The sequence below is a fragment of the Bacillus rossius genome, chromosome 1 (genome assembly GCF_032445375.1).
Source record: "Bacillus rossius redtenbacheri isolate Brsri chromosome 1, Brsri_v3, whole genome shotgun sequence".
In the NCBI taxonomy this organism is placed as follows: Eukaryota; Metazoa; Arthropoda; class Insecta; order Phasmatodea; family Bacillidae; genus Bacillus; species Bacillus rossius.
The window spans coordinates 49677699-49691443 of NC_086330.1; the positions used below are offsets into that span (position 1 = coordinate 49677699).

The 13745-nt window shown below is 35.9% G+C and overlaps 1 protein-coding gene across 1 annotated transcript; it reads right to left on the reverse strand.

The window, feature by feature from the left end:
* Window positions 1-6133: 6133 nt before the first annotated feature.
* Window positions 6134-8930, reverse strand: LOC134528985 (cuticle protein 76-like). Its single transcript, XM_063362655.1, has 2 exons — window positions 8895-8930; window positions 6134-6692 (listed from the first exon to the last, which is right to left on the reverse strand). The coding sequence occupies exons 1-2, from the start codon at window positions 8901-8903 to the stop codon at window positions 6216-6218; spliced, it is 486 nt and encodes a 161-aa protein (XP_063218725.1). The 5' UTR covers window positions 8904-8930; the 3' UTR covers window positions 6134-6215.
* Between the last annotated feature and the right edge of the window lie 4815 nt (window positions 8931-13745).

Below are 13745 nucleotides of genomic sequence, written 5' to 3' on the forward strand. Positions count from 1 at the left end.
TGATTTCTGATGGGTGTAAATAACAGGTAATAAAGATTTTGTGATGTTTTTTGAAGCCCGAGGCTTGGCTACACTTACGTTTTATGCAGCAAGCACTGTTACCCTCCCTTTGATTTTTTAAGACCTAGTGTCAACTTTTCTTTTTTAGAAAGTAACATCTTATAGTTTAGTCCTGTTTCGTCACAGTTATACATCTAATTTAACGTAAAATTTTCTTCTGTAATAATCTTTTAAAATTCTCTACAACTTCAAAGTCTGCGAAAAGTTTTTTACCATAGATTTCAAGTTTTTTCATGCCGTATCGTTTTTTCCATAGGTCCAACCCTCCTGCACTCGCAGTGAAATCATCTTCGCCTTCTTCCAGCTCATTACGGAAAAAAACAGATCCTCTTCTTGAAGAATGGGACCCAAAATATGACTTTCTTTTTGCCGCTGTTGACTAAACCAAAGAAAAAGTGATTCACTAATTCTTTCATAATCAGAATTTTTTTCATTGATTTTCTGTTGGATGACGAAATGTTAACACTTTCAAAAGAAGAAAACTTTTCATTTTTGCTTCTTTATCCGCGCCAATCTCCTACTGTTGCTTCGCCTACACCGTAGTCGGCTGCAATCTTAAAAACTCACGAAATAGCGAGAAAATCAAGGTTCAAATTACTGTATTCCTACAGTAGTAACGCACTGTACTGAACAACATAAATGATTGCTAACCAGTCACAGTACAAGCAGACAGACTGCCGCCGCCTACGTGACCTTGGACGTAGTGTTGCCAACCCGTCAAGAGCCAGCTTTAGATTATCGTTAGGGGCATGCACATTTATCGAAAAGAATCTAAGAGTAGCTGAAAGTTAAAACACTGTAGCATCGTCAGTGTTTCGTAATTGGGTGAGCTTCTTTCAGGTGCATGTTCAGTGTTCCAACACCAATGAGAGTAATTCAGTGCGAAAGCAAACACGTACTGAGTGACTCGGTGAAATAAGGCAACGACTTCTCTCGCAGACGGCCGCCAATCACAAGGAATAAACCGCTGCTGCGGGTATACCTTGTTGCAATCTAATAGGCGTTCAAATTTTTTCGCGAAAAATGCCTGCCCCTAATTATCGTACATCACCTGTTTGGGTGACTTGACGCACTTCAGGCTTTTTTTTACATCTCGAATTGTACGGAATCTCGGATTATCGAGGCTCGGATTATCGCGACTTTACTGTACACGGAAAACTTAGGTTAAGCTCGTTGTAAAGTGCATGCCGCTGGAGAGGAATAATAACAGAGCAAAATTATTTTGCTGCTATTTTTAGCGTTCAATAGTAATCTTGGAATTGAAATTTCCAGTTCAAGGGTCAAAGTCAAGCAGCGAAACTTAAACGGTAAAGATAATATCTCTGAAAAAATATAGGTGAGTCATTTGTATAATATTTCTAAAGATTCATCTAAAGCATGATCAAGTTAAGGCCCATACAGTCTGTATGTAATATTAAAACAATACAGGAATTTTTGTCCAAGAGACCATTTTATTCAATATAGTGTTTATGTCCAGAATTCAATGTATAAACAGCCTAGATGTTTGTAAATTTTATTTCCATATTATGTATGAAAGATTTTGTGTTTTTGTTTCAACTACAGTTTCGTTCATTATTTTTTTTTTAAAATTCTGAACCCTCCTATGGACATGAAATCTGCATTTTTAAAAGTTTTCTGAACACTTCACTTCACTACCCCTCACTGTGCTTAGAACACACACGCTTTCAACCCTCCTTTGCAGATGAAGGCTTATAAACTGTATCACTGCAAGTAATAGTGATTAAGCGCGTATGAAATGTCATTCTCTATATTACAAGCAAACCGACGCGCAAGAAAATGAAAGTTGTTTGCGTTGCATTTTTGCATCTTGCCAATTTTATAAACGAGTATTCGACAATTTATTTTTGAACATTTTGCGGTTGCATTTGTTGCGTCTTGCGTTTCTTGCGTAGTTTATAAACCCGTACCAAGGCCACGACGAGCCTCGCTACTCGTGGTAAGATCGCTGGACAACCAGGCAGCAGTAACACGTCTCGGTTACAACACATCAATGTGTCTGACGTTAAGCAATCAAGCGCTTGAAAGGGAGTGGGAAGCATTCAATTTGCGAGCAAAGTTTTGAATTCACCACAGAATAAGTATTATCCTTCTTTCAAGACTCGAAAATTAAATTAGAAACGTCTTTTAGTCTGAGTCATGTAAATTGTCTCAAATGTGACATTCCCCAAAAGGTGTTACCAATGGTCTGCGTATGTTTTGCCACTGCTGTTCTGTGGTTGGTGTTTGTTAACAATCACACGTGGTTGTCTGTTTTCGTAAACTAATATTAAGCGATGTTTTGAAAGCTGCATTTGGGAAATGGGCACCACTTTTATTACTTTTGATAACTGTAAAATTTTATACAAGTTTCACAACACCAGTGTTAAGGTGGTGCATCACATTTCAAATCATTATTTTTTATCTGAGTCAAACACAGGTAAAAATGTAGACTTTTTAAATGGTTTAAATTTTACGAAATGAAAAATATATATGCCTACCTCGCATTACATTTTTTTCACAATTAGCTGCCAAAGTTACATTTTTAACGTTTTTGGCTTATACAAATAATAAGAATCAACCGGAAAACAGTACTAAAATTTTTTAGGTTTAAAGGCAATACCGCAACAGTTGGAATATATTTAAGAAAATATTACTCATTTTTACCTCACTTTTCAAAAGTCTCAAATTTATGAGAATTTTGACAGCCATACAAAATTTAATAGGTTTTTGTAATATAAATGTAATCCATACCAAGAATTAAACAGTAGCGTAGCAGTTGAACCTAAAACGTTACAATTCTGTTAGCCATTAAATTCCCCAGATTTTTACAGCCTAAAATCTATAAAAATGTAATAATGTAACTTTGGCAGCTAATTGTGCAAAAAGTATCCAATGTAGATATTTTTCATTTTGTGAAAATTAAATAATTTAAAACCTCTACAAGTTTATCTATGATTAATGAAAATATAAACAATTACTTAAAATGTGAGGCACCCCATTAATTTATTCATGAACATGTTCCATATTTCATAACCTCTCGAGGCCCATGATCAGCGAATTGTTAGAGCATCGACTAAATTTACAAGTGATGGGGGACTAATACCAAAAATATATGGAGTATAGGGATATCAACCTCCGGAAATTAATATTATGCCATGATCCGATAGGAAATTGGCATTTTTTTATTCCAAGTTATTGGCCATCACACTCAATATGAGGGAGGTGAATATTCAATGGATGCATGTCACGGGCACAGAACGGAATTGTGGAATACGATGATAACACACAGCTTTTTAATCTCTTAAAATTGGTATTTCTCAGCTCGCCTATTATTATAATTTTTGATTAATGTTAATACAAAATTTCTAGATGGTTAGCTCAGTGCTACCTGCATGAATTATTTTATAAGGTTCTTCATCGCACTTTCTCACACGCCATGTTCAGTTTTTCATTTTCATTTAAGGCCTAAAACTGAAATTTTAACTCAATACTTCTCTTGGATTTCTTGGTATGTAAAATTATTTTCAACGAATATTCATTAAGTGTAAAATAAAGAGTCAAATTATAGTAATTTTAAGTAAATATTATCATTTTTTCTAATAATTTCCTTACCTAAAAATTAATGTGTACGTTACTTACTGATACTGCCTCGTTTACAATTATTTTATTTTACAATTGCATAATAAAATGTTTTAAAAAGTTAAAATTATCTTAAAATTATAATACATTTTTTGATCTAATATTTGGGAAGTATATCAAGTATGACAAGTATATTATGAGATTTTATTAACTTGCAGCCAACTTTTTAAATATTTCTTTATTGTTTGGTTTCAAAACTTTGTTTTAAGAAACCATGTTCAATTTTTTTTTTAAATTATAAATATTATTGACTATTTATATACACCCAGGTCTCCGTAATTACAATATCTAGCCGACAAAATAAACCTCAATGATTTTTGTGAAGTCTTTGAGATTCTATTATTTTTTAGACTCTTGATATTCATGCACGATGCCACCTAGCCTGTTAGTCCAGACAAAATAGATATTCGAGTTTGCATTGATTCCCAACAAGTTGGATTTTGGCGCAGGTCTTGAATATGTCATTACAAATGATGTGTCAAAAGTCCCCATCAATCCTTCTTGCGCGTTGTTTTTTATTCGAGGTAAAAGTTCACTAATTTCCGTTTATTTTGCGTATATCTGTGAAACGAAAAGAGCTACCGTAAACATGGATCAGACAAAGTTTGTAGATCGCGGAATTCTTTTCAAAAAAGGTATGAATACCTTTTTTCCCTACGAAGCACCACTTTCGAGATATCGTGACTTCAGACCGAGGAATGCCTTATTTTCAATTATATGCACACATTTCCGCACCACATCTGAGGAAGTGTACTCGGCGCTTTTGTTTTTAACGTGGTTTCCCCTGTATTAATACCCCAAGATATATTTCGATCAAGGAAATTTGATGGGACAATATTTTAGTTATAAAACCTTTAGCAACAAGAAAATTACACTATTATTCATCATCAAATTCTACTTGATCACTCGTCTCTTCCTCTTCGCTCTATTCTTCCTCTTCTTGATCAATTTGTGTAGACTGCTCCAAGAAGAGAGATGTATCAGTTATATCCTCATCGATTTCGAATCAATCTGACAATTGGTTCAGACTGGCTCTTCCGGGTGTACACTTTACGACACTGCTTATGGATTGTTACAGATTGTTTGTCTTTCAAGTATTCATCAAACCCATCACTCCTTTCATCACTCGAATCAATCAAAGTTTTCATTCCACGATCAACAACCACAATTTCACCTTCAATCAAAAATTCACTGCAAATTAAGCAAACTTCTGACATTTTTATAAATTTTTGTAACGGCACAGTTGAAAATGAAAATATCATCTACAAACACGTCTATTCCCTACGAAAACCCGTTCAAAACTGACTGGATTTACTACAGTTATGTCCCTTGAAAAAGTCAGGTATACGCCGGTGATGCCGGCAGATGTTACTCAAGGCCAACCGACCAATGGAATTAGGTTTCGGATAATTGACTCACTCAAAATTGTATATTTTCCCCGTATTTGAGTGTGTGGGTCACAATAACCAATATTCCAATATTTTTTTCTTCAAATGGAAGACCCGATGATGCATACTGGCCGCATATGAGTGCATATTAGTATTTTCGAGGTTTTATATCGCGATAACTTGAGAATAGTGATTCGTAGGGGAAAATGTATTGGTACCTTTCTTAATAGATAATTTCATGATCTACAAACATTGTGTGATACATTTTTACGGTAGCTCTTATCGTTTAAAAATATACGTAAAAAAACAGAAATTGGTGACCTTTGACCTCGAATACAAGACAAAGCACAAGAAGGATCGATGAGAACTTTAGGCATATCATTCGTAATGACGTATTCAAGACATTTTCAAAAATTCAGTTTATAGGGAATCAATGCAAATTCAGCATCTTTTTTGTCTATTTTTTGGCAATTTTTTTGCATACATTCTTCCGAAGTCCCTGCGGTTGAGTGTCAATCGTCATAGTATTTAAACCGTAACCATGCCCCCCTCCGACCTACCATCATCGGTCCGTCGTTTACATGACCTGCAGTCAAACATATGGCTCGAAAAGTACCACCTGTCCGTCCGTCAAAAACTTAATAACATCATAATTTTGACGGACAGATTAAATTATAACTTTTAAATGTTTCCAAAGGTTTTTCGTGTCAAATTATATTATATTATAATTTTAAGAATAAGTTTAATGCTTCAGATGCTTATATAATAATTATTTTTTTTAAATTATGTTTGAAGACGTTTTAAAGTTTGTTTTTTGAAACAAAAATCTTTCGAGTCTCATGAGTGTAATTAATTACGTATGGTAAGTCTAAAACTAAGGGAAAAAAATTGTCAGAATGTAAATATATTAAGTTTAATGAATTATATGTGCATGGCTAATGCAGACCCAGTTTTATCTGTACTGTTTTGTACTGATTATTATCTTAGTAGATATTATGTCCAAATACTAATAGGAAACGTACAGTAAAAAAAAAACTATTTATGTAAAGTTAAAATTTTATTTGCTTGTAATAAATATAAATAAAAAAATTGCAGATAAAATCTGCGTCGTGTGTGTTGTCTTCACTTCTACCAGCCGTAGGCGGCGCCCAGACCAGCAACAGACACGTGGGAGACGACGGGGGCGGCGGAGTAAGCCACGCCCAGGAGACCAGCGGGGGCGACGGCGTGGGCGGCCAGAGCGGGGGCGGCGTAGGCAGCGGGGGCGTAGGCGCGGGCGGCCAGGGCGGGGGCGGCGTACGCTCCGTATGAGGCTATGGGCGCGTGGTAGGCGGCGCCGTAGGCCACACCGGGGTTGCTGACGCGCACGTCGGACTTGGAGACGCTGGAGTAGGGCGTGTCGATGGTCTTGGAGTAGGTGGACACCTGTCCCAGGTTTCCGGGCGTCCTCAGGATGTTGGAGTGCTGGGAGGTGATGGCGGCGGGGGCCAGCGCGGGGGCGGCGTAGCCACCGTAGCTGTAGGCGGGTGCGCCGTAGGCAGCCACGGCGGGGGCGCCCAGGTAGCCGGCCTTAGCCACGGCCAGCACGGCGGCGAGGACGATGAACTGGAGAAGACAAACCGCGCCGTTACCAACTTCTGGAAAACTCATAAACACATAATGCTTTTGCTCATACTATTCGTGAGGTAATCGGACATATTTTTGGAAGATCAATTTACTTCCCATCCATCTTTAAAAAAATATTACGTCTGAATTAGGTTATAAAATATTTATCACAATAGTAGTTTTTACGAGAATTGTACAGAATTTTTCGTTTTGAAAGCACGAACAAGAGGAAAAAAGTCAGTAAGTAATTGAAATTCTTAAGAATTGTTGAAATGTCAAACACACCTAACAACTAAGATCACCTAACGTATAAATTTCTTTAGAAACAAAACGGATATAAACCACTAAAGCAATTTTTATACGTGCTAAACACTCAGGCACTCACACTTAGGTTTAAACAACTGTGTGCTATGAGTAATAATATGTTAAGTTGTGAGATATCTGGTTAAATTTAGACTAGAAATTTAACTGTTTTTTTTCCCCTCGTGAGAGCATTCTCACTGTTAACATTACGATTTTAGAAGAAATTGTAATATGAACACTCGAGTATTAATATAAATGTATAAAAACAGTTTAAAATATGTAACAATTAAGCGGTAAAGTTAATTTTTTTGGTGTTTTTCAATTACTACCATATAGGTGTAAGTCGATAATTTTTTTCAGTTTTGAGTTGGCTACTTATTTCCCCAAATTGAATACTCAGGAGACTTACTTAATGAAATGTCTTCAAGTCACTCTCTTATGCTTCATATTTATTCATTTCGGACCTGTCTTCCTAACATATCCATTACACATGAGATAATTTGTAGTAAATGATACAAATTTTTATGAAAACCTATTGTGACAAGTTTTATGACACTCATCTTAACCCCAATATATAGCTAATATTTCCGGTATTTACCTAGTTTCTTCTCTAGTAAATTTAACTTTTTTTTATTGAAAGTGTAAATATTTGGAGTAGCGTTTATTAGAGATTTAATGGAAAACAATATCCATTCCAAGTACGTTCGCTGGTTCAGTATCTTATGACAAGCGTTTTTAGATCATCTAACGCCGTATAATATTAAAGCATCTACTAGTACATTGAGAAGAAGTTCCACTAAAAATAATTCAATTATTTATATTTTATCTATTAATTTATATATGAGTTAGATGTTGCGATAATTATAATTACGTGGTTACGTGGTCGTGATCGCTAATAACGAATCACGCTCATGTGTCGAGAGTCACAGGTTCATTTCAATACCCCGGCATGACTCATGTTAATGAGCTTTGGGACGACACACCAAGTGGTTCGGAACCCGCTATAATTTTGGCGGTCGCGTAGCTTTAAGCCTCTATGAGTAACCCTACAGAAAAAATCAAGGAACCTTGCGCGGAGGTTAGTTACATACAAATATATGCATTCTCGCAAATTTTTATTTATCTACAAGACAATGGAATGGTCAAAGTTGCAGTTAGCTTGTTAAGTGTCAATACTACCCGGGCACACATACATACAGTGCGCATTGCTTCAGAAGTAACCACAAGATTTAAAAACTGCTCGACATATGCGAGTGGTGTCTGTTAACGAAAATATTTAAGTATACACGGATGCAAATAATTAATAGAAATAAAATAAAAAAAAGAACGGGAGTTATATTAAATAAAAACTGGTATAGTACAAATTCAATAAAATAATATATAGGCTAGCCTATATATATCTAGTCTTGAATATTAATGTAAACACTTGTATAATTTTTTAATATAGTAAAACAATTGATATAAAATTTAATTGGAATTTAAATAAATTAAATATGCTTAATATTTATTCAAATGTATTAATTTTAATTATTTAGTAAATAATATGATAATATAATGTAAATAAATTATATATGCTGGAACTTAACACCACTTTTATAAATACACTTCAAAAAGGTTATACATTCAATTTATATCACTAATATTCTAAATAATTAAATGTTTTTAATTATATTAACCATTATTTATAATAAATCACTAAAGTATTATATATATATACAGCCTTTTTTCATAGTGTTAAATTTTCGTTGCATGGTTCGCGCTCATCGTAAAAATTCGCCATCATCATTATTTCCACCCATATCGCGCCTAAGTATAACCTCAAAAATAATTTTTGATCTGCGATCAATTAGCGTTTGCCCCCCGTGGGTTGATGGGCTAGGGCCCGGAGCGGGCAGTTACCTTGTGCATGGCGGGAGTGTGGCTGGACGGCTGCTGCACTGTGCCCGGCACATCTCGCCCCGCGGTATATATAGCGGGCCGGCGGCAGGGGTTGGTGGGCGGCGCAACAAGCCGCCGGTGTTTCGTCAGCTATGCCAGCGCCCGCCGCGCCTGGGTCCGGCTGCAGAGCCGCAGCGGCCTCTCCCAGCTGTGCTGGTCCCGCTCCCACTAGACCAGTACAAGACAGCTGCTACAGTATTCTAGCAGGACAATATGTATGGGAAACTCAGGGAGAAACATATATTTTCGTTACAACAGAATATTTGCCTTCGTGTAACTTGCGCGTCCTTACTGTGCTTGCAAACAACTTGCTACAATAATAACAGGGGCCTCAAATTCTGGAAATTTAGGGGTTTTCTCTTTTTCTATTTACCTAAAATAAACATAGATATTCTAATTTTATATTCTATTTATAGAATATGTGCTGTAATTGGTTGGAAGTTTTATGTTGATTGAATAGAACATTAAGATGTATTGAAGGCAAGTTAATTTTATAAAAATAAAAAATAAATATTCCAAAATTATATTAGTTTATCATTTTAACTAATGGTTGTGTTAAGTAAAAAAATTACAAATTAGGGATATTGTGAGAATGGTCAGTTGAGTTAGGTTAGCTACATTCAAAATACTTTTAGTAATTGTCTACTGTAGGGGGGCGATACTAAAAATAGTGGGTTGTAGGGGTGGGGGAAACACCCAAATACGGATTTATTAAGCTCCTTGTTTTTTTTTTTTTTAATTTCTAACTAGTTTTTACCCGCGGCTTCGCTCACGTTATGTCCTTAAGTATCAAAGATCATTGCAAAGAAAATAAAATAATATGGTAATTGTTTTTTTTTATTGCGTGACTGGAATCATCGGTATGTAAAAAATCTAACATCCAATTTAGCTTAAAAAACTGAAAACATGCTTTATTGAAATATCTTTCACTATTACAAAAAATAATAACGTTAATCCTAACATTTTAAAAAGTTCAAAGTATTAACGTAGAATAAAAAAATAAATTAATATTCTGCCCCAATTCTGTGAACAGAAGCCTCGTTCCATTACATAGTCGAGGAGCAGCTAGATTTCGTATAAGCGTAACTTGTAGGCCTACATTTTGTTTCATTTGAAGTTTATGTGAGGGTACACCTGAAAGTTCAAGTGAATAAAAAAACTGCGAAGGATATGAAATGCTTTGTTCTGTATCCATGATTGTAGATACCTATCTATTGACAAAGACTCAATTTCCCTTTGCACCTCTTTTAAAATATAAGTGTAGATTTTATTTACGATATAAATTGTAGTCCTGTATCCTCGCAGTTTCGTAAACTTGAAGACTCGTAGCCTTGTGGCCTCATAGACTCTTAGACTCGTAGCATTCTAGCCAAATATCATCGGAGCTGTTCAAGCAAAAGGCAGTTGGAGCCAATGACTGTTGGAGCCAATGACTTTTGGAGCCAAAACACTTTTGGAGTCAATGATTGATGGAGCCAATGACTATTGGAGCCAATGACTTATGGAACTAAAAACTGATGGATTCATAGACTGATGGCGACATTATATCCTAACTAAACGTTGACGATTGCATCCTACCGAGTTGAATGTACGTGAGAATGTATCTCCTTTTCGTTATTGAGCTTTCGTTTTGTAGAATGTGCTTCCTTTTGATTGACGGTGCGTCCAAAATGTGCTTCCTTTTTGATGATTGAGCTTTTAAATGTGCTGCCTTTTTTATTATGGTGCTTCCAAAATGTGCTGCCTTTTTCGTTGATGGTGCTTCCAAATGTGCTGCCTTTTCTTTGATGGTGCTTCAAATGTGCTGCCTTTTTTGATTGTGCTTTCAAAATGTGCTTCCTTTTTGATTGTGCTTCCAAAATGTGCTGCCTTTTTGTTGATGGTGCTTCCAAATGTGCTGCCTTTTCGTTGATGGTGCTTCCTTTTTGTTGATTGCGCGTAGTAAAATCTGTAGTGACTGAATATTTACTACTTCAAAACCTCTTGGTGTTACAAAAATATTTTTCAAGGTCACTTGGTCCTTTAGTATGTATAAAAATTTCACTATTGTCTAATTGACTGTAATTAGCTAAAGACGAAGAAGGTTATGCGGTCCTGAAATGACTAACCTATACATCTTATATTGTCATGACTCGGTCTCATGGTCCGGAGACACTTGGCCTGTATGTGTGGCTTTGTACATGAACGATTTATAGGTTATTCAGATTATCGAAAAATTAGACTTTCATGTAAGGCATAGCGGTACTGTATTTAATTCGTTGGTCAGGTATATTGTCTTGAGTTGTTTTTCGTAGAGTGAATGAATATAAATTCCACAAAAGGTAATGCAAAATAAAATATTAAATACATTTAATATTTAGTTACACCTGTCACTGGTCAAGAATCGAACCAGGGACGGGAACTGATATAATAAATTTGTAAATAATAATTTAATTTTCGGTGAATTTTTCCTGCCTGCCTGCCTGCCTGCCTGCCTGCCTGCCCGCCCGCCCGCCCGCCCGCGGGTCTCTTAGCGACCAAACATTATCTATGCGTAGCTACTAATTGCTGGCCTAACATCGGCTCGTTACACACCTCCACGAAGCTGGCTAAATCAGTAATAATAAATGATTACTGTACTCTAGCAGGTAAAACTTAGACAAGTATGATAGTAATGTACTCTATAAGACGAGTACACGCACAAGATGGTGTCCTCCAGCAGGCGAAAACCAGATGGTGGCAATGACCTCTAGCAGGTGGTAGCTCCTGGTAGCATGTACTGAACACAAAATGCCGGATACATTATGGTCGTCAAAGTAAAAGTCAAATTTCTAGGTCAAGGTCAAATTTCAAGGTCAAGGTCAAAGTTCAATGCCAACAGTTGAGGACAAAGGTATAGTCACCAGAAAATTTTACTAACATGGTATCAGCACACTCTAGCAGACGAAAACAATATGGTGGTCTCCAGCGGATGAAGACAAGATGGCGGACATGTCGTCATACCAGCTGACGATATATATACCTTGGTATTGGTGGTAGTAGATCAGTCTGTAGGTGGCTTCTGTGGAGGAAGTATTTGTTGTTTTTTTGCTCTTAGCGGTTTTGAACCAAGGACAGGAATCGAACTAATCAATCAGTATTCTAATAAGTAAATTTTTTGATGAATTTTGGAATTTTTCTCGAATCTGTAGCATAAAAATTACGGATTTTCAAGATGGCGGTCGTAACGATAATTGCAACATTAATAGGATCCAATATGGTGGTCGCAATGTAAATTGTAAGGATGGCATCGTACTCAACCAAGATGGCGGGATATATCGAAACATGCAACATTTATATAATCCAAGATGGTGGCCGTTACGAAAAGTGCAATGGTGTTTTTAAAGATTTTTACTAATCAATTCGATGAAATAATTTTTTTAATGATTTTTAAAATTTTTCCCGTTTTTTCTAACATAAAAATTACGGATATTAAAGATGGCGGACATGACGTCATATATATACTTTGACATAAGTGGCGGGGGTCAGTCTGCCAGCAGCCACTGCTAGGGTAGGATCAGTCGCCATTTTAATTGTCTTATATATAACAAAATTATTAAAATTTTAGTAATTAAATTTTTTATTATTTTAAAATTGTTTTCCTAATTTTTCTATAGTAAATAAAAGAGTTAAATATGACGACCGTAACGAAAACGTGCAATGCTCAAATTTCAGAATGGCGGAATGTTCCAGAATACAAAATGGCTGCGATCTTAAAACGACATGGCGGGATGACATCATAAAACAAAATGGCGCCCAAATCCAAAATGGCGGTCCAATATGACTGCCAAGGTCAAGGTCAAGGTAATGGTCAAAGGTCAAGGTTACACTCATCCAAGATGGCCGCCTAGACGTCACTATCCAAGATGGTGGCTCGGCACCACGCACCACACTCCGACTCCAGTGCCTGGAGCCCCATTTACATACTACTGATGTGTCCTGTTATGCTGATTGTACGCATGCGTGGCATCTCTCTTCCACTCGATTGGAACAACCATCGATTTGACTTTTCAATCATGTTTTCTTCGTTCGAATTATTAATATTATGTAATTTAACGATCGTCCACCGATTTTAAGCACAATCGGTATGGTTATTTAAAAGTAATGTTGAATATTCAAATACGTTTTTTTAACGAACAATGGTGTTTTACATTTACACATAATAATTCAAATTACACCCGGGATCTTTTGCACAATGTTTTAAAAAATATTGTAACACATTATAATAATGTTTGGTGTATTTGGGATGCGTATTTGTTATAAAATCGTGTTATAAAAACGAAATAATATTATTCCCCTACCGTGCTGCTATCTACGGTGACGGACGCAAACCGAATGAATCGCGATATCCATATCCGCTATCGCGGGAACCAGGCACTCCTTAATACATATTTTCCTTTGTTTATCGCGAGGGGCGTTAATATTAATGAATTATAAATAAAATTTCGTGGCCGGGGCCACAATTGCATAACATTTTGAGCACTGGAAAACATAAAAACAAAAATATTCTCGACAGATTTTAATCTCTGGTTTTCATTGCTTATTACAACAACAATTTCGGCAATGAAGGTAATTTTTTTATGCATTTTAAAAATTTGATTACTAGTATAATTTCAAGTATTTATACTTTTAATATTTAAAAAAGTAGCATATGTTGGCGAGTGCAGTAATAATAGGTTATGTTAGATATTTGATTACAATTTATTTATATGAAAACTTGTTCATAATTATATTTGAACAAAAAGTTAATATGGTTTTCATTACTTATTACAACAACAATTTCGGCAATAAAGG